This window comes from Marmota monax, unplaced genomic scaffold (genome assembly GCF_021218885.2).
Source record: "Marmota monax isolate L192 unplaced genomic scaffold, Marmota_monax_Labrador192_F-V1.1 WCK01_AAM20220418_F8-fsc00114, whole genome shotgun sequence".
Lineage (NCBI taxonomy): Eukaryota > Metazoa > Chordata > Mammalia > Rodentia > Sciuridae > Marmota > Marmota monax.
The window spans coordinates 4,344,183-4,369,609 of NW_026694943.1; the positions used below are offsets into that span (position 1 = coordinate 4,344,183).

Genomic DNA, 25,427 nt, shown 5'->3' on the forward strand with positions numbered 1-25,427 from the left:
GAAGAGTGCAATTCATGTCATATTACACATATAGAGCATAATTTTTCAAGTCACTGATTGTACACAATGTATTTCCACACCATTTGTGTCTTCATACATGTACTCGGGGTAATGATGTCTAACTCATTCCACCATCACTCCTACCCCCTTGCCCCCTCCCTTTCCCTCCCTCCCCTTTTCCCAATCTAGAGTTGCTCCATTCCTCCCATGCCCCGCCCCTCCTGCCATCACCATTATGAGTCAGCATCTTCATGTCAAAGAAAACATTCGTCCTTTGGTTTTTGGGATTGCCTTAGTTCACTTTGCATTATATTCTCCAACTCCATTCAGTACCTGCAAATGCCATAATTTTATTCTCTTTTAATGCAGAGTAATGTTCCATTGTGTATATATACTAAAGATTCCCTATCCATTCATCTATTTGAAGGGCACCTAGGTTGGTTCCACAGTTTAGCTATTGTGAATAGTGCTGCTATAAACACTGATGTGGCTGTGTCCGTGTATTTGCTGTTTTTAAGTCCTTTGGGTATAAACCGATGAGTGGGATAGCTGGGTCAAATGGAGGTTCCATTCCAGGTTTTCTAAGGAATCTCCATACTGCTTTCCAGATTGGCTGAATCAATTTGCAGTCCCACCAGCAATGTATGAGTGTAACACATTTTTTTAAAAGAATATTTTTTAGACATTGATGGGCCTTTATTTTGTTCATTTATTTATATGCAGTGCTGAGACTCGAACCCACTGCCTCACACATGCCAGGCAAACACTCTACCACTGAGCTACAGCCCCAGCTCCTTTCACATATATCAATCTTACGGAGATGAGTACTGTTGAATTCCTTTTCTGCCGAGTTTAAGTGCCCGAATGAAGTCCATGGGTGGGGAAATGGCTGGGATGGAGAAGGCCTTCCTTGTTGTGCTCCCTGATTTGGGCGGGTAGAGCAGGAGGGGGCACCATGAGGTCTTCGTGGTGAGCCAGCTCCCAGGCTGGACTTGGGTAGACAAAGTGGAGAAGTGTCTGCTCTCACTGTTTCTTCCAGTGCCTCCCTCACAGAGCTCAGCCATCCCTTCTCTACTTGTCACTGCTCCCCTGGGAGACCCCCAGCCACACAGACTGGTCCTGGCAGCGAGACCTCAAAGTTCGGTTAGGGTCATGGAGATTTGCTTATGTCTCCAGGGCTCTACCACCTCCCGCTGCTACTGCCCGCAGAGGTGGGTCCCAACCTCCACGAATTTTTTTTAATTTTTTTTTTAATCCTTTCTTTACTCCTCCCCCCTGAAATCCCCTAAGTTACTCCCTCCTATAAACTCACCTGCACAGAGACCTTCTGATTTTCTTCCCTTTGGAAGCTGGTTTCCAGTTGCTACAAATGGCTCAATCCCCTCTGCCATTCTCTGCCAGGCGTCTTTGGTTGGCATCCTGCCTCTGAGACAGGGGCTGCCTGTTGGATCCCCTGGGGAGCCTTAAAACTAGGAATCTCCCTTTTCAGGAGATTCTGACTGAATTGGGTTGGGATGTGGCCACAGCAACTCTCAAAGCACCTTTCCCCATTTTATAAGAAACTGAGGCCCAGAGGATAGAAGTCTGCTCCCGGGTCTCATCTAACAAATGGCTGTGGCAGGATTCCCTTCCCCTTGGCCTCTTCACTGTAGGACGATAAGCTGGATCCAGAGAAGCTTGCAGGGAGTGGGTTAAGAGTCTAGGGAAGGGTCTGCCTTCTGCCTCTGTGAATTGGGGTTTAGGCAGAGTCCATGTTTCCTCCACCCAAAGTGAGGAACGCCAGCTGTGTCCAGGAGTGGTGGGACTGGCCTCAGGCCACCTTTATTTTGGTTTGCAGCAGGCCTTTGGATTCTGCGGAGCACAAAGCTCAACATATCTGTCAGAAACCCCATCTCAATTTATCCTTGTAATTTTCCTATTGACCCTCTAAAAAACCCTAAGTGGATTCGCCAAAATGGCATCTTCAAATCCATTATCAGAGATAAATGTTTAATGACTTTATTAAATAATCCACGTGACAGTGTACAGGAAACTTTTTTTTCCCCCTCACAAATAGGGAGGTCTTTTTTGGAGTCCCTTGGGATAACTCTCCTGGCCAGCTGTCGGGCTGCTCCCACTCCCTCCCTTTCTGCCTGCCTCCTCCTACCCGCTGCAGCCAGGGGACATTCTGACAGCAAAGCCCGGCTCAGCAGGCTTCAGAAAGAAGCAGGCAAGGCAGAGACGTTTAATCAATTGAAAAGTGGTTTAGGATCCAGCCTGGGAAGCAGTAAGATGCTCTTTAGCAACCCCAGCACGGGTCTTCGTGGATTAGCAATTTGCTGCCTTTTTATTCTGTACCTTAAGTTTCTCAGTGATTGCGCAGAAGAATTTGGAGTAGAACACAATAGCATCCTCTTATTACCCGATGAGAGCCTTGCAAATGAAGAGCATTCGGTGGAAAACAAGAAAAGCAATTTTGTTTGTTCATTTCCCCCCCCCCCTTTTTTTTTTCAATCAGAATGGAACATAGACTTTGAAGTGAAGCAGCAAAGGGGTGATCAATAAATTGTTTCTAACTGAATTTAGAAAAAGAAATCGGCAACCCTTTAAAACCATGAGGCTCAAAGGCTGTACAGCCGCATTTGCATACTGACCGTGGGTGGCATTTCACTTTGACAGTGATTTCTGATCCTCTGAACTGAATGACATGTTGCCAGGGTTGGACACACAGCTGTTCCCCTGCCTCTACTTTGTCATTGGCAACATGGGGAAGAACCTACGGAAGGTGGCGGTGGGGGTTCCTACTACCTTGGGCTGATGAACCAACATCCTTTCTCAACACGGGAGAAGAGCTTTGTGTGACAAACCTTCTTGTTTCTGCCTCTTGGTCATCTCTGCCTTCTCTCCTGGAGACAGATGATGACTGTACAGGTTTGGGCACTGTCTAGCTTTCCCATCTAACTCCCTCCACGGTGAAGTTTCTGATACTGGCATCTCAGGAGTGTTCCTTTGATTAGAAGAAAGTAATATTAGCATTTAGAGTGTTTTTGAACTTTAAAATCTAAACTTCACTTGATGATAATGGTTTCCTCCTTCATCACAACTGTTTATCTTGAAGCCAAGAGACTATTTAGATTTTCTGTGGCAGGCAGTGGCTTTCAAAACACATCTTGTAATGAAATTTCCTAAGCAAGGATGTGATGTAATTATTTTACTATCAAGTGGCAGACCCCTTAGAGAGAAGCCGCCACTTGATGTGAGAGTAATTACTTGAATATGATATGGTGTGTAGGAGTTAAGTGGGAATTGGGATCTTGACTTCCATATCTGCTCTAAATAAAACCTAGTGCGAATTCGCTGGTGCAGGGCTCAGAAGAAACCAGGTGTGAGAATCACTGGAATTGTCAGAAGTGTCTCGGAACACCACATTGTGCTTTGTTACTCGGTTTTTATTATCCTAGCTCTTCCCAGCAAACTTTTGCTTATTTTGCATTTGGGATGCATGATGGCAGTTAATCTGCCGTGGCTGGTTTCTAGTTGTAACAGCTCAGAAGGACGGAGGATTGACTGATGAAGGTCATGGCACTAGAACAGAGAGCTCTAGGGGTCTGTACTCAGTGCTGTCTAACTTGACCTAATCTGGGACTCAAAGTCAGTGGCTAGCTAAGAGAGCTCAGGAGGCTGCTTTTCTAGAGGAACTTCATTGCTTCGAAGGTTAATGGGAAGTAATGGGAGAGTGGGGCTTGTCCCCTGCCCGTAACCCAAGACACGATTGGAGTTGCTGGATCACTCAGTTTTTCCCAGCAAGTGAACACCCAGTTTTAACCATAGTTTGCTTGAATAGCAAGATTTATGTTTAGAAGGATCTGATCATGCTGCAGTGGTTTAAAGATTTGGTCCCCAGCCTATGGCAGTGTTGGGAGGTGGTGAAACCTTCAGGAGGTGGAGCCTAATGGAAGGAAGGTAGGTCATTGGGGGCATGCTCCTGGACCCTTCCTGCTTTCTCTTTGCTTCCTGGCCACCAGAAGGTAAACAGGCCTCCTCTACCACATGCTTCCTCCATGATGTGTTGTGCTGGATGGGCCAAAAGTAGCATTGCAAAACAATGAAACTGTGAGCTAAAGTAAACCTTTCCTCTTTTTAAGTTTGATTATCTCAGGTATTTTGTCAAAGCAATGGAAAGCTACCTGAGACACGTTTGTATTATATTTATCATATAAATAGGATTGTGTTTTCTTGTTTTAAGGCAAGTTGAGGGGGAAAAGAGTACAGTCTTTCACATTCTTCTGTTAGAGTTCTTTTTTGCTTGGTTCTTCATGGTTATGAGTAGTAGTTTTAACTAGGCATGTTATAACACCATCCGCCCCCGTTGACACATTTCTTGAGAGACCAGGGATTCCCCCCAGGTCCAGCAATTCTTGTAAGGTGACTACACAGAGGAGGACACTGGCGGTATCAGATGTGGCTTAAGAGTCACAGGTTCTCCTCCAGTTGTGATTACTGAACATCTCTCTGTCCTGAATATGATGCCAACCTAAAGTCCTGGGTGTTTCAAACATTACAAGGGCGCCATTACTGGTATGGAATTCCAGCAGATCTCTGCACAGTGAGTTGCTGTTGCTGGTAGGTGGTGCCTTTCATTTCCAGCAGAGATCTTATAAATTCCCTTTGCCTGAAATCAACATGGTTGATCTCCCACCTAACCAGATTTAGAGCTCTTTGTTTTCTTTTGCATACTTTCCCAGAGAACCCAGGAGTTTTAATACTTTTAAAAACAACTATAACTTTTTAAAGCGGGAGAATATTTGACTGAAATGTTGTGTGTTAAAACATTCTGTATGTGTCCTTGATGTCTCAGTTATGGATGAGGTTAATAGATGAGGCTCAGGAGGGGTTCTTTGTGCAAATCATTTTAAAATGCGGTGAACCTGTCCACAGAGGGTCAGGATGCACATTAAAGAGTCTTTAAATTCTAAGTCAATCAGCTCCACTCTGTCTAGAACCGTTTCCACAGCTGATTTAAGCCCAGAGCATTTCTAAGATAATGCCTCATGCTGATGTTGATCCACCTGTTATACTGATGTTCTTTGAACCATTTTGAAACATGGTCTTTGAGATTGAGTGGCCTAATTTGTAGACAATACTTCTAATAAAATGAGTTTGCCTTTAGTTGCCAAGTCCTTGAGATATATTATTTTCTAAGACACTCAACAGTTTGAGTATTTGGGCCAGGTGCACGACAGTAACCCCTGTGATGGAAGACTGAGGCGGGAGGATCACTTGGGCACTTGGGGAGACCCTGTCTAAAAATTAAAAAAAAAAAAAAAATATATATATATATATATACATATATATATAAATAAATAGGCTGGTACTGTGGCTCAGTGGTAGAGCACCTTTGGGTTCAATTCCCAGCACCACAAATGAAACAAAACAAAACAGTTTGAATGTTTGAATGTGAATATTAAGTTCAGTTGAAATATCATTTTGCAAGCTAAAAGCAAACTGGAATCCCAATGTAAGTTTGAATTATTCCTCCTAAAATTATGTTAAGCCACTTTAATGAATTTTACTGACAATTATAAGAAAGGAAAATCAGGGATCTGTAGACAGTGGTCAGAGACTCTCTGGTATATATATCAGATGCATTCACAAGAGCCATTTACAGACCCCTGAGCTCTTGTGCTGTAAGATTAATCTTTCCATTCTAAAAATCAGAATTTTCACACTAGGATTAAATTAAGAGCATCACGAAACTGCTCTAAACCCATATGTATTGAAATGGGATGAATGATGTTATTTGGAGAGTCAGGTTTTGCTTCTGGTCCTTGGTTGGTGATGTTGAATAGCATTGCAGGCTCCAGTAAAGACCTGTGACATGAACTGGTGGCACTTGTGGGGTCAGACAGCAGGACGGTGCCGATTTCCATCGAGTGGGGCTAGACCCATGGGAGCACAGCCTGGCGGATGGTGACCAGGTGAACACCCCGGGTCTGAGTCCTTCAGATTAGCTCAGCCATGTTGAACGTCACCAGTCACTAAGGGGACTTTTGGTGGTGGTGGTTTGGTTTTGCCGGCTATAAGAGTAGAAAGAAATCCTGAAATCAATATCAGCTGCAGTTTTTTTTTAAAAGCTCAGAATTTCTGGGATTTCTTCACACTGAGGAGGGCCTTCTGTCTCTTCCCTGAGGGAAACTGGGATTGGAAAGAGATCTCCTTAAAGGTCAGTTTCTCAGAGATAAGGACTTCTTATTTTTGGAGGTCACTAGAATCACTCCCGCCCTGGGGTGCGAGTTCTTCTCAGTTTCATGTGGTTGGAGAGAGCTTTTGGCGCAATAGTTTTGATAATACCTTGGAAACTTGATAAGCACTTCATTTTTTCTCTTTGAGAAATCTTGCTGGTTAAAAGCCTCTTCATAATTTTCTCATTTAGGTTGCCTTAAATCTTTTTAAATGCTTAGAAAATGAATATACATTCCAGATAGTCTTATCACTGCTTGCTATGTACCTTGACCTTGACCTTGTTAGAAATGGCATCATTACCAAGGGCCAGAACATTTCACTGTTGTGTGCGTGAGCCTGTGTATGTGTTCAGACGTGAGGATGGAGCCCTGGGGCCCTCTACCACTGAGCTTTTAAAAAATGTTTTATTTAGAGACAGGGACTCACTGAATTGCTTAGGGCCTCACTAGGTTGCTGAGGCTGGCCTTGAACTTGCAGTCCTCCTACCTCAGCCTCCTGAGTGAATTAGGGGTCTGCCTGTGGTCCATATTTTCTATAGCTTGACTGAAGACATTCATATGCAAATGACATTTGGAAGCCATCAGAGAGGTTTCAGCTCCAACAGTTCAGGTTGTTGGCTTGGATGATTTTTTTTTTTTTTTTTTTTTTACTAATAAAAAAAATTGTATTTACTTAGAAGCATTCAGAATGTCAACAAAACAGCTGCAACTTTTTTTTTTGCAATTACAGAGTGGTATTCAGTTAATAGAACAACAATTATTTCGTATAAGCTGCATCAGAGACAACTGAAGATGAAAAACTACCGTCCCCATATATAACTAATTTGTGCTGTGCACCAACAAGAACCTGCTTTAAATTTCCATGCCAATTTACAACCCCCATACTGTACCAGGCAAGGTTAGTGGCTATTGAAAATACCACCAGGACAGGGCTATCTAAAGACACATTCGGTAGTGTGTTAACTATACAAAAAAAGACACTGTACAGTTTAAAAACAAATCTTACACAGCCTTACATTTCAATTTTTTTCTTTAAAAGGAGTGAGTTGTGTACAGGGGGGTTAAATGCTTTATAGACAAGAAAAAAAAAAAACTGCGCTAGAACCAACTTATTCATCATCATCATCTTCTTCTTCATCTTCATCTTCTTCATCTTCCTCTTCCTCCTCATCCTCTTCATCTTCCTCATCTTCCTCCTCTTCCTTCTTTTTCTTGCTTTTTTCAGCCTTGACAACTCCCTTTTTTGCTGCATCAGGTTTTCCTTTAGCTCGGTAGGCAGCAATATCCTTTTCGTATTTTTCCTTCAGCTTGGCAGCTTTCTTTTCATAAGGCTGCTTATCATCTGCAGCAGTGTTATTCCACATCTCTCCCAGTTTCTTTGCAACATCACCAATGGATAGGCCAGGATGTTCTCCCTTGATTTTGGGGCGATACTCAGAACAGAACAAGAAGAAGGCCGACGGAGGCCTCTTGGGTGCATTGGGATCCTTGAACTTCTTTTTTGTTTCCCCTTTAGGAGGGATATAGGTTTTCATTACTCTTTCATAACGGGCCTTGTCCGCCTTTGCCATGTCTTCAAATTTTCCTTTCTCTTTAGCAGACATGGTCTTCCACCTCTCTGAGCACTTCTTAGAAAACTCTGAGAAGTTGACTGAAGCATCTGGGTGCTTCTTCTTGTGCTCCTCCCGGCAAGTTTGCACAAAGAATGCATATGATGACATTTTGCCTCTCGGCTTCTTAGGATCTCCTTTGCCCATGTTTAGTTATTTTTCCTCAGCGAGGCACAGAGTCGCCCAGTGCCCGTCCGGCTCTCACTTGCCCCGGCGCTGTCTCTATGGAGCTCAATGTACTTTGGATGATTTTTTAAAGATTTATGAGCCCTGGAAAGCTAGGCCATTAGCATACTTACAAGCTCAGAATTTATGGATCTTAGGGCTGCATGTATTTTCACCATTATAATAATGTAGGAGAAGAAAACCACGTGTCTTCCCCCAGCTCCCCTCCAAGAAGGATAAAACCAAAGGACAGATCCACGGAGGCAGCTGCTGGTAAAGATTTAATGTGCTTCACCAGGCTCTCCCTCTCCCCTTCCCCTCCTGCCTTCCCCTCTACCACTCCATCTGCGGGTCGTGTTTATTTTATTTTAAACACTTAAGAGATTCAGTGATTCTCAGCAACTTGCGTTTTTCTACTTTTACTGGGGATGTCTTCCCATCTAACTCATTCCCTTCCCACCTCGGACACTGTCTGTGATGTGAATGGCTCATGTTGGACTCTTCCACTCCACTGCTAGACTCCCTTTTTTAAAAAAAGAAATTTCTGTTCTGTGTTTATGACTTTGTTTTATTTATTTACTTATCAAATGCTGGGGATTGAACCCAGGGCCTCCCGCATGCAAGGCAAGTGCTCTACCATTGAGCTGTACCTCCAGCCCTACTGATGGACTCCTACAGACGTTTTTCTTTTACAAGTGACTGTGTTGTACATCATTGCACCGATACCTGCATAATATGGGAAGCCATTCGCAGACATGGCAGACGGAGCCAATGAGTATGCACATTTAAAATTTTTGTACGTTTTTCAAATTGCTTATGAGGGGGATTGTTGATTGGTTTATATTCCCATTTTTATTTTCTTCTGTTTGACATTTTAAATGGTTTAATGTCCGAACACTTTCTATGGGAATGAAGGGGAAACACACACACTCTCACATTAAAGAGTTTTCTTGCTGGGCTCGGTGGTGCGTCCACCCGTAATCCTAGTCACCCAGGAGGATGAGGTAGGAGATCACAGGTTTGAGGCCAGCCTCAGCAACTTAAAAGAGACAGTCTCAAAATAAGAAGTAAAAAGGGCTGGGGATATAGCTCAGTGGTAAAGCAACCCTGGGTTCAATTCCCCAGTACCAGAGGGAAGAAAAAAGGAGTTTTCTTTGTAAGTTTTGTCATGGGATTTAAAATTCCCTGCAGACAATCTTTTTTTATTCTGATTATTTGTGTGAGAGTGCTTGTCATATTGACTGACCTTTGGCTCCTTTCTGGTTATGGCCACGTAACTGTGTTCCTCTTGGCTTTGAGTGCCGGAGGTGGGATAGATCACACTGGTTGGAGCTTTGTGTACCTTGGGAACACCAGGAATGTGGAACCTCTTCCAACCGTACAGCCACCCAGTGAGAATGTCGCTCAGGGAGTGTCACTGCTGTGGTGGAAACGGTTATTCTACAGTAGACCCTCTGCTCCCCCAGCCTCTTGACAGCCATTAGAGCTTATATGCTTCTTCATTGTCCCACCGCTTGCTCTGCAGAGGGGGTTCAAAGTAAGCTGTGGGCAGCGCTCTGCGAGGAAAGCGGAACAGAGAAGTCTCATCATTTTTCTGCAATGCCTTGGCTACCATTTTGGATATTCTCAGTTTTTGTAGTTGTTGATGGACCTTTATTTTATTTATTTATATGTGCTGCTGAGAATCGAACCCAGTGCCTCACACATGCTAGGCAAGCGCTCTACCACGGAGCCACAACCCCAGCCCTCTCCTTTGTTTTTATAGAAACAAGAAGAAAACACTTTCTTGAAGCATGTGAGGTTCTTTTTTTTTTAATGCTTGCTTAGTTGTAATGTGGTAATACTTTGCAGGAATAAACTCTGGCTGACCCACTCGAAGGATATAAGCTTGAAAACATTTAGGATTTTGATTTGTTCAAAGGAGGTGTTTACCCTTTTTTTGAAACACAAATCCAGCCGGAAGGTTGGGTTTCTCCTTGAAGTGTAAGGAGTATGTCTTTCAAGTCCAATTCTTGTCTCAAAAGAAATAAAGGCATTTGTAAAACAAAGTCCAAGATGGGTGGAGAAAACTTTGTGAGGCAGCTTCAGTGTGAAAAATGAAACGCAAATTTCCTCCTTATTTCTTGCTTGGAAACTGAGAATTACAATGTTCCTTTTCTCCCTGAACTAGATCGCCCCAGATCTCATCGGGCTTCATTACCTCCCACCCCTGGAACCCCTAAATTGCTTTTTGTTCTTGTTGTTTGTTTTTGTAGTACTAAGGACCAAACTCGGGGCCTTAAGTTTGCGAGACACACACTCTCCCACTGAGCTACATCCCAGCCCCCTCTAAATTGTGTCCTTACCTCATTCAGAGTCAGTCTAGGCAGAGCTCTGTGTAAATCCACCTGAGTTATAGGGTAAAGAGATACCGGCTAAAGATGAGCAGGAGAAGTGTTTATTGATAAAGAAAGGTGTCCCCAATGAGTGGGATCATAAAGTTACAAAACAACATGTTTCGACTTGACGTGATTTTAACCCATTAATAACTTTCAGGAGTACCTGAGTTTTTAATAGTAGTATGAAATTTAGATGGTTTAGAATGGGAGAAAAAGAAAACAAAATCACTTTATTTCAGATGGGAAAAATGAATTACCATCTATAAGAACACCCCAGATTCTCAAAAGCTTCTGTAAGTGAGAGGACATAAGTGTCCCAGTGTCTGCATGTGAGGTGACTGGGAATGAAGTCACAAACTGAATCCTTATCAGGACTTTGCCTGTGGGTACGCCTGTTGTGCCCAAGCTATGCATGTAATAAAATAGACTCAAAACTCAGTTTCAATAACGTCACTGTCATAAATTGTCTGCTACCAAAGATAATAACGCATCAAGTGCCTTTCTAAAGTAGAATTACCCTGACTCATTCCAATGGCTGCTCCCCGATTAACTTATTGTTTTATTTAGGATACAAGAAGGCCTAGCGATACATCTCTGGTCTTTCTTTTTTCTTTTCTTTCTGTAGTACTGGGGATTGAACCCCTGGACACTTTATCCCCGGTTTTTTTTATTTTTTTATTTTGAGACATAGTCTCACTAAATTGTGGAGTCTGACCTTGAACCTGTAACTTCCTACCTCAGAGCCTGAGTGGCACACGGATTACAGTCGTGTGCCACCTCTCCTGGCCTTGACCTGTTTTTTTTTTTGTTGTTGTTGTGGGGCTTCTTTGGTTGTTTTTTGGTACTGGGGATTAAACCCAGGGCTGCTTAATTGCTGAGTCACACCCCTGGCCCTTTTTATTCTTGCTAAGTTGCTTAGGGCCTCACCAAGTTGCTGAGATGGGCTTAGAACTTGTGATCCTCCTGCCTGAACCTTCCAAGTCTTTGCAATTACAGGAAAGTGCCACCATGTCCATTTTGACCTGTTTTTAAGACTTTGTTTTTTCTTTCCTACCATCTAATGTACTTTATCATGTATTTGTACCATTTCTTTTTTTACGTATTTATTTTTTAGTTTTAGGTGGACACAGTATCTTTATTTTATTTTTATGTGGTGCTGAGGATTGAAACCAATGCCTCACAGGTGCTAGGTGAGCACTCTACCACTTGAGCCACAAACCAGCTTATGTACCATTTCTGCAAGATTTGTAAAGGGGAGTTTGTGCCTGTGCCCTACAAACATTTCATATTTAAAGATCCTCAGTTTGGCTCCAATTAAAGATGCCTTTCATTAGACAATTCATAAAGAATTATGAGAATCACAGAGGCTCTGTAGAGCTCTAAACTTAATATACAAGAGGCACTTTGATTGAAGTCAAGGTGCTGAAGCTGAGTATTAGGGTATCTTTCTGATGTTCCCTGTTCAGTTTCATGTCACGATGAACACTTTGACAGTTTCAGATATAAGCAACTTAGTGAGACCCTGTCTCAAAACAAGATAAATTACAAAAAAAAAAAAAAAAAAGAATTGGAAATATAGCTCAGCGGTGAAGGGCCTCTGGGTTCAATCCCCAGTACCAAGGGTGGGGGAGATTCCTGAGATCACACGTAGCTCACAAAAATATGTGGCTCCTGCCTTCCCTTCCCCCAGCTCTTCACATTATCAATCAAATTCAAATCTCGCCTGTGCACGTCACTAATGGTATTTAAAGTACGTTGACAGTTTTGCTGATGGGCCTTGTGGGGACACCTCCCCCTCTCTTTTGTCTTTAGGTTTCGTTTAAAATTCCCATCTTTCATATTTTGGTAAGAGAAGACTTTAAGAGGAAATGTAATCTGAGTATTCTGTTTAATAAATGGACTCAGCATGGGCATTTTGAAGCCAACTGTTCCATCTGTAATATCACTATTAAAGTACAGTGCTGTTATTTCAGGAGGAAATGCGTTTGGTTGAAGGACAGCTTTGCTGGGCGCAGGAGACAGCCAGGTGAAATCAATTTAGCACAAATTAAGGATTTCGGGTGGACTGTCTTGAGCGTACTATGCCTTCAAGACTGACCCAAGCCCGTGGTTTGGGGACTTATCTGTTGACTTGTAAGGATGAGATGATATTAAATGGAGTGCCAGACGTTGGGGTTGCTCTCTTTTCCTTTCTTCCCCTGCCCCACCCCTTTTTATGGTTGGGATTGCTCTCTTTTCTTTTCCTTTCTTCTTCTCCTCTCCCCTCCTTTCTGTGGTGGGGATTGAACCCGGACCCTTGCACTTTACCACCTCGAGCCCTCTTTGGGTTTTGTTGGTAGCAGGCAGGTCTGGTACTAGGGAATACTCTGTCATCGTACCACTGTGTGTACCTGTGTTTTATGTGGGGGTCTTGAACAATTTGAAGTGTTGTGGAAAGCCCTGGCAGCAGCTGGTAGACCTGGACTTCACACTGTGGTGGCTGATCTGGGGCCTGTGGGGAGCAGGGAAGACCTACCCCTCTTGTAGTTGCTTTGAGTCTTAGTGTCCTTATTTGTAAAATGGAAATATTGGCACCTGCCTGCATTGGTTTTAAGACACATGGAAATGTGTACCACTTACAAAGTATGATTGAAGCCCTTAGGTTCCTAATAGTTGTTATTGTGCTATTTTTATTTGGCTTAACTTTTTTTTTTTTTTTTTTTTGGTGCTGGGGATTGAACCCGGGGCCTTATGCATGTGAGGAAAGCACTCTACCAACTGAACTACTCCCCAGCCCTGGCTTAATACTCTTTATCTCAACCTGCGTGGGGTGGTGCTTGCCTTTAATCCTGGTGACTTGGAGGGTTAAGGCAGGAGGCTGACAAGTACCAGGCCAGCCTCAGCAGTTTAGAGAGGCCCTAAGCAACTTAGCAAGACCCTGTCTTAAAAAGGGCTAGGGACGTAGCTCAATGTTAATATGCCTTTGGATTCAATCCCCATACAAACAAGCAAGCAAAAATCAAGAAACTTTTAATCTCTATTCTCAGGATTAAAAAAAAATGAGGGTATGTATACATATCCTTACTGTTTTTGCAAATGAAAACATTCCTTGCGTGGACCATCCTTTGAGGATGCCCCCTGCGTGGGCGAGGGCCCCCTGGTTATTGTCATTTGCTCTATCTACATCTCCTTTGTGACAGTTAGCAGAGCTACGATTTAGCAATTAATTGTTTAAACATCTGCCTTCTAACCTGAGGGCACCTTGTCATTTATATATTCCAGTTAAATATGCATAACCTGTGTATAATTAGAAGGTGACAGAGTCAAAAACATTTTTAGGGCTGGGATGTAACTCAGTGATTGAGCTTTTGACCACCTGTGCGAGGCCCTGGGTTTGATCCCCAGCACTGAAAAATAAAAATAAAATAAATAAATAAACAAGCCTGGCTTCCATAGTAGTGTGTAAGCTCAGAGTGGGGACTCTGAGAAATATTCATTGCTATTTCTGAAATAGGCCTGAAGGAGTGGTGGATGTGTATGTCCTACCTGGTGTTCAGGTGAATGAGTGAATAAATGAATGACTGGTGCAGAGACTCCTGCAGATACTAGGCCCCGTCTGCGTCATGATAGCAGCTAGCTCCTTCTGAAGGGAGCTGGATCTTTCAGGTGAATACAGGGCTTCACTCTTCCCTGCCACTGAGCCTCCCTGTTTCTTGTCTTCTGGAAATCACCACATTGTTTCTAATGTGTCCTGAGAACTGAAGTTCACGTGGCTTTGTCTTCCTCACAGCTCCTACAGAAGAATGGTCAGCTGTCCACCGTGAATGGCTTAGCTGAGCAAGAAGAGCTCAGCCTCCAGGACGAAGCCCTGAATGGCCAGGAGGAAGACGTCATTGTCACTGATGGTAAGCCATCCTTGGAGACTCTGGCAGGATACCAGGGGCCAAAGGGCAAACAGCATTTGCAGTGATCTTTGGGAATTCACTTCCTTCATATTTTCAGCCAAAAAAAAAAATTCACTCTCATAATTCATGATGGCCAATGAAGTTAGCAACAGAAACAGGCAGTAGGCTTCAAAAGGAAGTATTTGTCTGACTTTCAGGGTAGCCTCAATGCTTAGATCTCGAAGTTATATTTCTTTTCCTCTTAAACATGCTTATCTGGAACTTAACATCTTTTCAAAAATCACTCAGGAATGAGCCTTAATTGATAAAGTAAAAGGTTGAATTAAAATTATTGTTGCCTTGTCTGAACTGCTTGTCTGATGTGGAATGTGGATTCTTGTTGGAAACACTGAAGTCCTGGTGCTTTAGAAGAGTCGAAGACTCGAGGTGTAGCTCAGTGCTTAGCATGCACCGGGCCCTGGGTTCAACCCCCAGCGTCCCCCCAGATTATAAATGAAAATAACAAATCTCTATAGAGAGAAGCCTGCAAAACTTGCACACTTTTTTATGGTAGAGACATTACAAGATATGTGTCGACACTATGATGTGCCTGCATGTCTTATAGCTCTTGAGCCTGGAGGTCCTGGGGTGGTTACTGGAGAGTGAGTCTTTGGCCAAAGTATCACTCAATTGATCTTAGCTCATGGGGTGGGGAGCCATATGGTGGGATCAGCATCGAGCACCTTGACCTGTTGGTCTCTTGTGAGAAGTGAAAGGCTAAGTGTTGAAGAACCTTTTGGTTACAGTATGCTGACCCTTATGGTAATATGAAATATGAAGAGAGAGGGGAAAGATGGGAGACTAGACGTGGCCTCTGTGACATGAGATTCTTTGAACACGTGGAACCGTTTCTCTTCTCGTTCTTGCCCCCGCAGCGCAGCTTCAAGCCGGGAGCTGCTTTTGAAGTTGGTGGGAAGACTGGTCTTTATGTAGCACCACAGGCACCATATAAAGTTAGAAATATACACAGTCTCACAGACGGAGTGTTTGCCTGACCTAGTGTGAGAGTTTCAAATAATATCCACCAAAATAATTGGAATGGACCCAACTCAAATTCCCAAGCCCAGCGCCTTGTCCTTCCCACGTTCACTTTTGAATCCAGTCGAGCAGCAGCAGTTTTTGATTTGACCACAGCCAGAGCACTGTGCTGCTTGCTTTATAGGGGTTGAAAAGAGCTAAGAAACGGGTCCTCTGCTTAGGGTGGCAAGAAGGTGATCTGGGGAAGGTTAAAGCAAGTCCACTTGGGGATGAAGTTTGCAAGAGCTGAGGGCTGTTCAGAGTCTAGGTGCAGTGATGCCTGAAGGTCAAGGGTGGGGTGAAATCTGGGGACGAGGGAAGGTTGGTTTTAGGTAAGTCAAGGAAAGGGCTGGGGTGTAGCTCAGTAGTAGAGCGCTTGCCTGCTATGCATGAGCCCTGGCTTTGATCCCTAGCAACATGCCAAAAAAAAAAGATAAGAGATACCAGCAGAAGTCCTCATTTCTGAAGAGGTAATGGGTTTTTTGCATGGTGCCGAGGTTCAAACCCAGGGCTCTTTGGTGCATGGAGGCAAGTGCTCTGTCACTGAGCAGCCCCACCCTCCAGAGGTCATCTGCTTTTATCACGGGCCCAGAGCCATGCCTTTTGTACATCATCACCTTTAATGGGGCACCCTTATGAGGTGGATAGGATCATTCCAAGACTCTAACCCAAGTCAGCTGATTGCCATATGTAAGCTCTGGCTCACTGTGTAGGACAAGTCCGAGGCTGGCCCACGTGGAGGAACAGTGTGCTCCCAGCAGTTTTACTGAAGGAAGGAGAATGAAAGCCCAGACAGGAGATCTAGGGCTGGATAAGAGGGTGTTGAAAGCAGAGCGTAGTTTAAAAATATTTAGTGGACAAGGAGAGACCCCTGGGATATGCCACCAAGGGAGTGCAGGGGTCCGAGAGCTCTTATTCTGACTTAGCTGATGTGTAGCATGGACAAAGGGGGAGGGAGGGGGCAGGGCATGTTCCACAGAATCCCAGATAGCATGGAGATGTTTAATCTGTGGCTTGTTTCCTGGAGGTTTGCTGCTGGACCTCGAACTTTAGTCCAGATGTGATTTCTCGTACATTTCAGCCACATGGTAAACACTGACTTTTACAGAAAACAATTCTGTCTCCACCCTGTGACTGTATTCCTTTGTCTCCCCAAGCTGACCCAGGCTTCTGACCACGCTGGCCTTGGGGATCTGAGCAGTCTCCAAATGCCCAAAGAGTGGCACTTGGTCCTTCAAAGATCCTGGAAAAGCCTGGCCTTCTAGGAGGGGCTAACGTTCCCTCCAGTGGCCCAAGGCCAGTCACGGGGGCTCCCACCAGGTGCACTCCCCAGGGCCCTTTGGAATTGGCTTTCCCTGCGATAGGCAGAATTGCATTTCCCTTGGCAACGGGATATTTGTGTTTTCCTCCATTCTTTCTTCTTGCCAGATGATAATTAATAGCCTAGCAATGTAAATACAGAGTTTTCATGTTCAATTATTGAACATGTTTTTTCATTCTTTTCTTCTATCATCAGTGTGAACCTGTGGTTAGATTTTTTTTTTTCTTAAATTAGGGATTGAACCCAGAGGTGCTTAATCACTGAGCCACATCCCAGCCCCTTTTTATTTTTCATTTTGAGGCAGGGTCTCACTAAGTTGCTTAGGGCCTTGCTAAGTTGCTGAGGCTGGCTTTGAACTCCTGATCAGGTGTATGCCACTGCTCCTGGAAAAACGCCACTTTTTTTTTTTTCCTGCGGTGCTGGGGATTCAACTATTTGTTCCATGGCAAACCTGATGCTGCTGAAAATATCAGAGAAAAGAGCTGCACACCTGTTATCCCCACTCATGCTAGGCAAGCGCTCTGCCACGGAGCTGTTTCTCCAGCCCCCTGTGGTTAGATTTTGATGGTTATTTCTGGAAATCAGAATCAGACCTGCAAGATTGCTGAAATGGGGCTGGGGTTGTGACTCAGAGGTAGAGCGCTTGCCTGGCACGTGTGAGGCACTGGGTTTGATCCTTAGTACCACATAAAAATAAATAAATAAAATAAAGCTATTGTGTCCATCTACAACACACACACAAATATATATATCTGTAATATAAGCAAAGGCATAGTTTGGTATGTAAGCAATTATAGGACTTGGGGGACATTGATTGTTACCACTGCCCACTAAAATAAGAACAAGCCTGACCCGTCTTGGTTCCCAGGAGGATTGGCCAGCAGTGGCACCCGGCATTTGATCTGCAAGATCTGCTGATGGGAGCAAACTGCCAACAAGGGGCATCGTGCTAGGGGGATTTTATGCTAAGGTGACGGACAGTATTTATGGGGCTGGGAGTGTAGATCAGTGTAGGGTGCCTGCCTAGCATGCTCCCTGACACGGATTCCATCCCCAACATGGCAGAGGGCAGCAGGTGAAGTGGGGGGGGTGAGCCAGAAGTAAAAATAATTTTATCCACCTTGACTCATTGGCTTTTTTTTTTGAAACTGGAAATACTGGTAATTCAGACCAGTCCTCTTCCTATAATAAAACAGAATTTGATTCCCTTGTAAACTTTCTTTAAGTGGTAGAAAAAAATTGTCTACTAAATATTTTCTAAACTGAACAGCAGAGTCAGATATGTATCTATAGGGTGGGAGGGGTTTGACGATTATTTAATTGGGGGCATCTGGAAAGCATACACCATCAGGGATGAACATAAACATTTACTTACAGTGAAGTGGGTGGAGAAACCACAGCAAACTGCTAGAGCTTTGGCGATTCAGTCCCTTTCACCTGTGCTTTCTTAGGTGATTAATGGGTTTATCAGTTAATCAGAATTGCTCATATGCAAATAGTAGTTTGGCTTTCATCCCCAGCTGGACAGTTCTGTTATGCCAAGACAAGCCACTTCTAGCCCTCACAGGGGCTGGGCAAGTGCTGTTAGGTTCATGGCAAATATGCTTCTGCTGAAAATATCAATGAAATGAGCTGGGCATGGTAGTACACTCCTGTTATCCCAGCCACTTGGAGGGCGAGGCAGGAGGATCACGTTTGAGGCCAAGGTGGGCATTTAAGTGAAATCCTGTCTCAAAAGAAAAAAGGGCTGGGGCTGTAGCTCAGAGGTAAAATTCCCCTGGGTTCTTTTCCTTGTGCACTCAAACAAGTATGACTTTTGATCTCGGGTGCAGGTTAGTAGTAGAGGACTTAACTAGCATGCTCAAGGTCCTAAGCATTTATTCTCATTGGCACACACACACAGACAGACAGAGGTAAACAAAGAATGACTTTTGAAACATCTTGGACTAGGGCCAATTTTTGATTTAAAACTTTTGTAAAATAGAACAAATTGTTGATTCAAAAAAGAAATTTAATCATAGTATCTGTTAATGGATTTTTTTCCCCAGATGAGGAAAATCAATCTTTCTAAATAAAAAAACTCAATCTTATTTCTTTTGATAATAACATAATGGTTTGCTGAATAAAGGTCTGCAGAACTCATTGCAGCATATAAGTAATCAGGAGATTTTTTTCAGGTCTTGATGCATTTTTTTTGGGGCAGGGGTGGGTACTGGGGATTGAACCCAGAGCATCTAACCACTGAGCCACGTACCCAACCCTTGTCTATATTTTATTTAGAAACAGGATTTTGCTGAGTTGCTTAAGGCCTCGCTAAGTTGCTGAGGCTGACTTTGAACTCACGATCCTCCTGCCTCAGCCTCCCGAGCCGCTGGGATTACAGGCATGTGACGCTGCACCCAGCTAGGTCTTGATATATTTGAATGTGTCAATTAGAAGGAGTTCACTCTCTATCTGCTTTTCTGCAATCCGTGGCAGCAGGCATTGCACATGTGAAAACCACATTTCCTCCATCCTTCATGTTGCATTTGTTTGTGTGAGCAAGGGAGCAAAGGTGTTCCTCTCACGGGTTGAAGTAATTTTGTTCTCATTGGCAGACCCAGAGTTGAGAACATTTACACCAGTAGCAATGGTCATGGAGCAGCAGCAGCAAGCAGTTTTTTTTTTTTCCCCCTCTTGCTTGTGTTTTGTTTTGGTTCCTGGGGATTGAACCCAGGGGCACTTTATCATGAGCTACATCCCCAGTCTTTTATACATTTTATTTCAAGACCGGGTCCTGCTAAATTGTCCAAGCTGTCTGGAACTTGGAACCGTCCTGTCTCAGCCTCCGGAGTCACTGGGATTACAGGTGTGCACCACAGCTTCTGGTCAGGGGGTCTTTGCTCTGCCATCTCCCACTGTGCAGGGGGCTGCTCCTGTATCAGCCAGCTGAGCAGATGAACAGGCTTTGTTACCCGCTGGTCCTGGAGGACGTTCGGTCCCCTAAGAAAAACAAATAAAACTTCGCTTGAAGCAGAAGTCTTTTAGAGGACATATTCCTCATATTTCACAGAAGTTCACTTTTCTACACTTGTATATTATCCCCCAGATCCAGGCACAAGTGGAGAATTCCCTGCTCAGTCGTCTAACAGTCTAATTTGCAACACTGTGGAGAATTTCGTTTTCCTAATGGTGCTTAATGTCACTGTCTTTGCTTTTATTAAATTTGAACCCTCCAGTTCCCGGTGTAAGGTTCCTCTGGGATGTGGGAAGGCGAGAAGGTGAGGCCAAGTAATGGCAGCCCTCCCTGCGGATCTTGTTACCTGAGAGAAAACCCATTCGGGAGTTCAAGTAATCCTTCCTTGCTTTGAACATTTAGTAATCGTATCTGGATAGTGGGTGCTCTAAAACCTGTGCTGGATCTTAAAAAATGTTCCCCTCCAATCTCATTTGGCTTTCTCAGGGTTTGCTTCCTTTTGTATTTCAATTCGCACATAATTGATATCTTCTTAGTCTTTTCAAGAAGAAATTCCTGCCTCCTCCATCTCTGCCCTCTATCCTGCCTTCCTTTTTCTACAAAGTAGTTGCTGACCTCTGTCCTTCTGTCTGTCTCTTACCCTTTAAAACAGAATCACCAAGACTTCCTGGGTCAGTGGGTGTGTGTGGTGTGGGGGGGATGTGCTCTATTTTGTTCTGTTTTGTTGTTGGACAGGTGTCCTCCCACTGGGCCACACCCCAGTCTTGTTTTGTCCTTTGAATCCTCTGGGCCTAGAATAGTATCCAGAACATAGTATACACTCAATAAATATTCGAATAAATGAAGACGGTTTTGAGTTAAAATTCACAATAGTATTATTTTTTCCTATATTTTTAATTATATGGGTAAGGAGAATCTGTTCGTTTGTTAACTTTGTACCCATTCGTTTCCTGCCCAAATACTGCCGCTTTATAGATTTTAGTCACAGATCCCTTCTTTTGTTGCACCAGCAGTAACCAAGCCGGATCCTTATTTCAGTGCACGGGGCTGGGCCCGCACAGGTGCCTGCTGTCGGCTTTCAGGTGTGGTCTGCAAATGGGAAACCTGACCCTGACCTGCCTGGGGTTAAATGAGGTTACCTAGTAATGCTATCAAACGGGAGCGCTCAGGAGGCGGAGGGGCTCCCCCGCACACACTTTGGCATTTCAAATGCAGTACTGTCGCATGACATTTTCTCAAGCTGTATCCTGTTTGGTGATGTTTTGAGAACACACACAGAACAGGCCTTGAACTTAGGTGAAAGTGCTTTTTGGTGTGCAAGTGCTGGCAACTGGTTTGGATTCGTTCCTTTGTTCCCTAGCAATGTTTCCAGCACGGTGCTCTGAAATTACTTATGTCATCGACAGATTTCTGCTACAGATATTGTACTGCTTTCACCCTTAAAGAAACAGATTTTTTTTTCTTTAACTAATCAGCAGCCAGAGATGTACAGAGAAGACTGTTTCCCTCTGAACTATAATGAAGTTGTCTAACTTAACAAAACAGGGGTGGGGGTGAGGAAGGAAAGACTTCAAGCTCCCACCCCATTCTAAATTCCTTAATTTCAGGGAACTGAAATATATAAAAGTCTGCTCAATTATTCTTTCTCTGGGTGACCTTCATTTGAATACATCTCTCTCAGAGTCAGTTTTCATCTGTAAAATGAGCCTCTGCATCCATTTCTGAAATTCTATGACTATCATCAATATTGCTGGTTATGGGAACTCAAAGCCTCACTGTGAATTAGCTACTGAAGACCAAGTGATCTTGGGCAGGCGGGAATCCTCTTGGTAATTTCACTATGCTTTTAATAAAATAGTTCTATGATTTTTCTTATTAATCTGATTTTAAAAGCTACTCTCTAGATTTGAAGTTTTAATTTAATTGGAAATAAATGTCGAAGAGTGGAGACTTTATCCAAAAATAACTTGAAGGGGGAATGGGAGCAGGAAAGATGGTGGAATGAGATGGACATTATTACCCAGGTACATGTATGACTTCACATAGAGTGCAATGCTACATCATGTACAACCAGAGAAACGAAAAGTTTGCTGCATTTGTGTACAGTGAATCAAAATGCATTCTGCTGTCCTATATAACTAATTTTTTAAAAAAGAGAATAACTTGATACATAATCATCCAGATAGGAAGACAAAAGAGATAGATGGTTTTATAAATATGACCACAGGTATCATATCTCTCTCCTGCAGTTCTGCTGACTTCTTTGAAGGTCAGGACTGTGGAAGAGAGGTTGTTGTGAAAATGTCCATAAATGCCACATCCTTGCCCCACAGGCTATTGGCTTTATCTATACACCTCTCTAGTTTAGGGCTACCCAACCCTTTCTCCATCAGGGTTGGTGCTCTGCAGCATTGCCCTTGAGGGAAGCATAAATGAGTATGTTAGTCAGCTTTACATCACTCTAACAAAACACTGGAGGTAATTGACTTAGGAAGATAAAAGGTTTCTTCTGGCTTATGGTTCCATCCCAAGTTTGGGCAGACCCATTACTTTGCTGGAAAACAGTGGTGGGGAGTACATGACAGAGCAAATTGTTTACCTCTTGGACAGGAAGAAAAAAAGGAACAGGAAAGGACTTGGGTCCTACAGTCCCCTTCAGGGGCATGCTCCCTATGTCCTAAGGACCCCCTACTAGGCCTCTCCTCCTAAAGGTCTATAGAACCTCCACATAGCACCAACGAGGGACCAGTCCTTTAACACATGGGCCTTGGAGGGGCATTTAACAGCCAGACTACATTGTGAATTGGCCTGTAGGTTTGCCTAAGTAACATGCCAAGATTCAGCCCCTTCCAGTACTGGAGATAGAATCCAGAGGCTTCCTATGACTGAGCTACATCCTCAGTCCTTTGTGTTTTTTGAGACAGGACCTCACTAAGGAGCTGAGGCTGGCCTCTTAACTTGGGATCCTCCTGCCTCAGCCTCCAGAGTCAATGGGATTATGTGCCACTCTGCCTGGCTAGCCCTTTCCTTTTAAGGGATCGGGGGCCCATGATGAATGCTCTTGAATTGTGACTAAGCTAATAATGGAAATGTTCAATTATTTTAGCATTGACCTGGTTCATTGGCTGCTACTACAAAATACCTTAGACTACATAATTTATAAACACAGAAACTTACTGCGCACAGTTCTCGAGGCTGGGAATCCCAAGGTGAAGGTGCCAGCAGCTTCTATGCCTTGGGGACCTACTTTCTCACAGAGGCGCCATCTGTGTGCCCTCACGTGGCTGAAGGCAAAGGGGCCCCTAAACTCCTTTAGGCTTCTTCCCAAAGGCACTGACCCCAAGCGGGAGGGCTCTGCCCTCACCACCTCCCACAGGTCCCGCCTCTAACACCACCACCTTGGCCATGAGTTTCAACATTGGAATTTGGAGTTCAGACCTCCTCCTCCATTTTACTTACTTAATGAAAATCCTTTAGGTTTTCCTCAAAGACTGCCTCATGTTCAGAGTGAGTGGTGCCCCTTTCTCCCCCTGTGGTAACTTCCCAGTGGTGCTGGCAGTGAAACATTCTGGAACACAACGTCCCTATATTTTATAAAAAGGATATTTTGATAATGTCCAAAGATGTGCTTTCTGGGCTTAAAATTCATCTTTTTTTTTTAATTGGTGCATTTTAATTATACAGATACTGGATTTCATTTTGGCACATTTGAACATACATCTGACATGCTTTGATCATGTTAAAATTCAACTTTTTAGCCTATCCATTAAGGCTCGTTCCTGAGTCCCATTCCTTCAGTTTTTTGTAGACCTTCATTGTTCAGGTGAAAATTCCATATGTGCTAGATTTAATTTATCGTTGAACTGTTTGCTTTAACGGGCCTTCCCATGGACATGCAGGGTTGAGAAGATACCTCGCCCGAGGCCGTCACCCTGCTGAGTTATTTGCCAGGCTGCCATGAGGGACACTAGCTGGTGGCCTAACAGGAGACCTTTGTCTTCCCACAGTCCTGAAGGCTGGAAGTCCAAGGTCAGGAGGCTGGCCAGTGTGGTTCCCCGAGGCCTCTGCCCTTGGCTTGCACATGGCTGTCTTCTTGCTGTGTCCTCGCATGGTCCTTCCTTTGTGCATCCCTGGCGTCTGTGTGTCCAAATGTCTTCTCATAAGGACACAAAAGTTGGACTGGATTAGGGCCCCCACAGTTGGCTCATAGTTTCAGGTCCTCCCTGCAAGGTGCCGCGGATTCAGACTTCAGCGCATGAAACTGAGGGGACTCAGCTGAGCCTGAGACAGCTGAGCCTCTGTGACTGTCCGACTGGAAAAAGTCCCCTTTGGGACCGAGCAGCCTTAGTAGAAAGGAGCTCTGACACTGACGTCACCAGCCCCTGCCCCCAAGCAGGAGGCTCTTCTGCTGTATACTTGAAGATTTGGGGGAGTTTTCTCCATAAAAGGATGTGGTTCATTCTCCGGGAGTAGAAATGTGCCTCCCTCTGCCCTTTCTCTGCCCAGTGCTGCCTTCTGGAACTCCGTGGAACCGGCTCCCCCTTTCCACACGGCAGCCCTCTAAGAATCCAACACATCCATCACGTCTTCCTTTCACCTTTTCTTCTCTAGCAAAACATCTCCAGAGAAAATAAGCTGCCTCGCATTACGAGAAAAGTGCCCAGACTCCTATGCTCTTTCCAATAAGAACTTACTGGTTGGAATCTTGCCAAGCCTAGCTGGGGTTCCCTTTCCATCATTTTCCCAGTTTTTAAGAAGAGTTTATTTCTAAAAAAAAAAACAAAAAAACAAAAAAAAAGGGATTGAACCCAGGGTGCTTAACCACTGGGCCACACCCCCAGCCCTTTTTTGTATTTTATTTAGAGACAGGGTCTCACTGAGTTGCTTAGGGCCTCGCCAAGTTGCTGAAGTTGGCTCTGGTTTGAACTCACAATCCTCCTGTCTCAGCCTCCCCAGCTGCTGGGATCACAGGCTTGTGCCACCTGTCTTCTCAAACTCTTTAAACCATGAGAATATCTTGGTTTGAACCAAATACTGTGTACTGAAGAAATTGGTTAAAAGAGGCAAATCATTGACACAGAAGTAAGTGACTGGTTGTATCGAAGAGCCCTCTTATCAAGGAAAAAGAAAATATTGATGTGTGTTCATGTGTTTCTAGCCCCTGGATTATCAGTCACCCTTTTGGTACTGGCCTCATTTCTGATAAATTATTTTTTTCTAATTCTCTTGTTTTTCTTTGTTGTCCTCTAGAATTACTATTATTCAGATGTTAGACCTTCTAGATGATTTAATCATTATCATTATTGAAATAATCATGAGCAGGACAGCCTTACACAATATAGTAGCTAGAGGAAAGGGTAAGAGAATCCCCACTCTCCAAATGATTGTTGAGTCTAAATAAAGGAGAAGATTCATATTCCGCAGCAGAATGGTTTGCCTTAAGAGCCATCCTAAGCCCGGGACCTCAGTGTTATGGACTAAATATTTATGTCACCCACTCCTGTTCATATGTTGAAATCCTACCCCCAAGTGATCCTAACTATGTGTAGCGCCTTTGGGTGGTAACTTAGGTCTTAAGGCCAGAGCCCTCCTGGTGGATTGAGTGGCTTTATAAATGGGACCCAGAGACCTGTCTCGCTCCCTTTCACCACCTATGGACAGACATGAGAAATGAGGAGTCTGCTTCCCAAGACCCAATGTCTAGAAGCTACTGCTGTATAGTGATTAACCACAGCTGCCCAAAGCAGACCAGGACACCCCATGAAGGAACTTTCCACCAAAGTACAGTGTTTTCCTCGTGCTTGTCAAAGTCTTGGTCCTGGGTGTTTTTGCATTT

General features: G+C 43.9%; 2 protein-coding genes across 2 annotated transcripts in view; one reads left to right on the forward strand and one right to left on the reverse strand.

The window, feature by feature from the left end:
- Positions 1–25,427, forward strand: part of Akap12 (A-kinase anchoring protein 12) — an 88,925-nt gene that overhangs the window by 31,646 nt on the left and 31,852 nt on the right. Inside the window, exon 2 of the mRNA XM_046427390.2 lies at positions 14,144–14,258. Coding sequence (XP_046283346.1) covers positions 14,144–14,258 — 115 coding nt within the window. The remainder of the gene's footprint in view (positions 1–14,143; positions 14,259–25,427) is intronic.
- LOC124081192 (high mobility group protein B1) lies at positions 7,176–8,067 on the reverse strand. The gene has a single exon (XM_046427392.2). It carries the CDS (start codon positions 7,976–7,978, stop codon positions 7,331–7,333), a length of 648 nt encoding a protein of 215 aa, XP_046283348.1. The 5' UTR covers positions 7,979–8,067; the 3' UTR covers positions 7,176–7,330.

Coding starts and splice junctions, on each gene's coding strand:
- LOC124081192 (XM_046427392.2), bottom strand. CDS start 7,978: ATGGGCAAAGGAGATCCTAAGAAGCCGAGAGGCAAAATGTCATCATAT.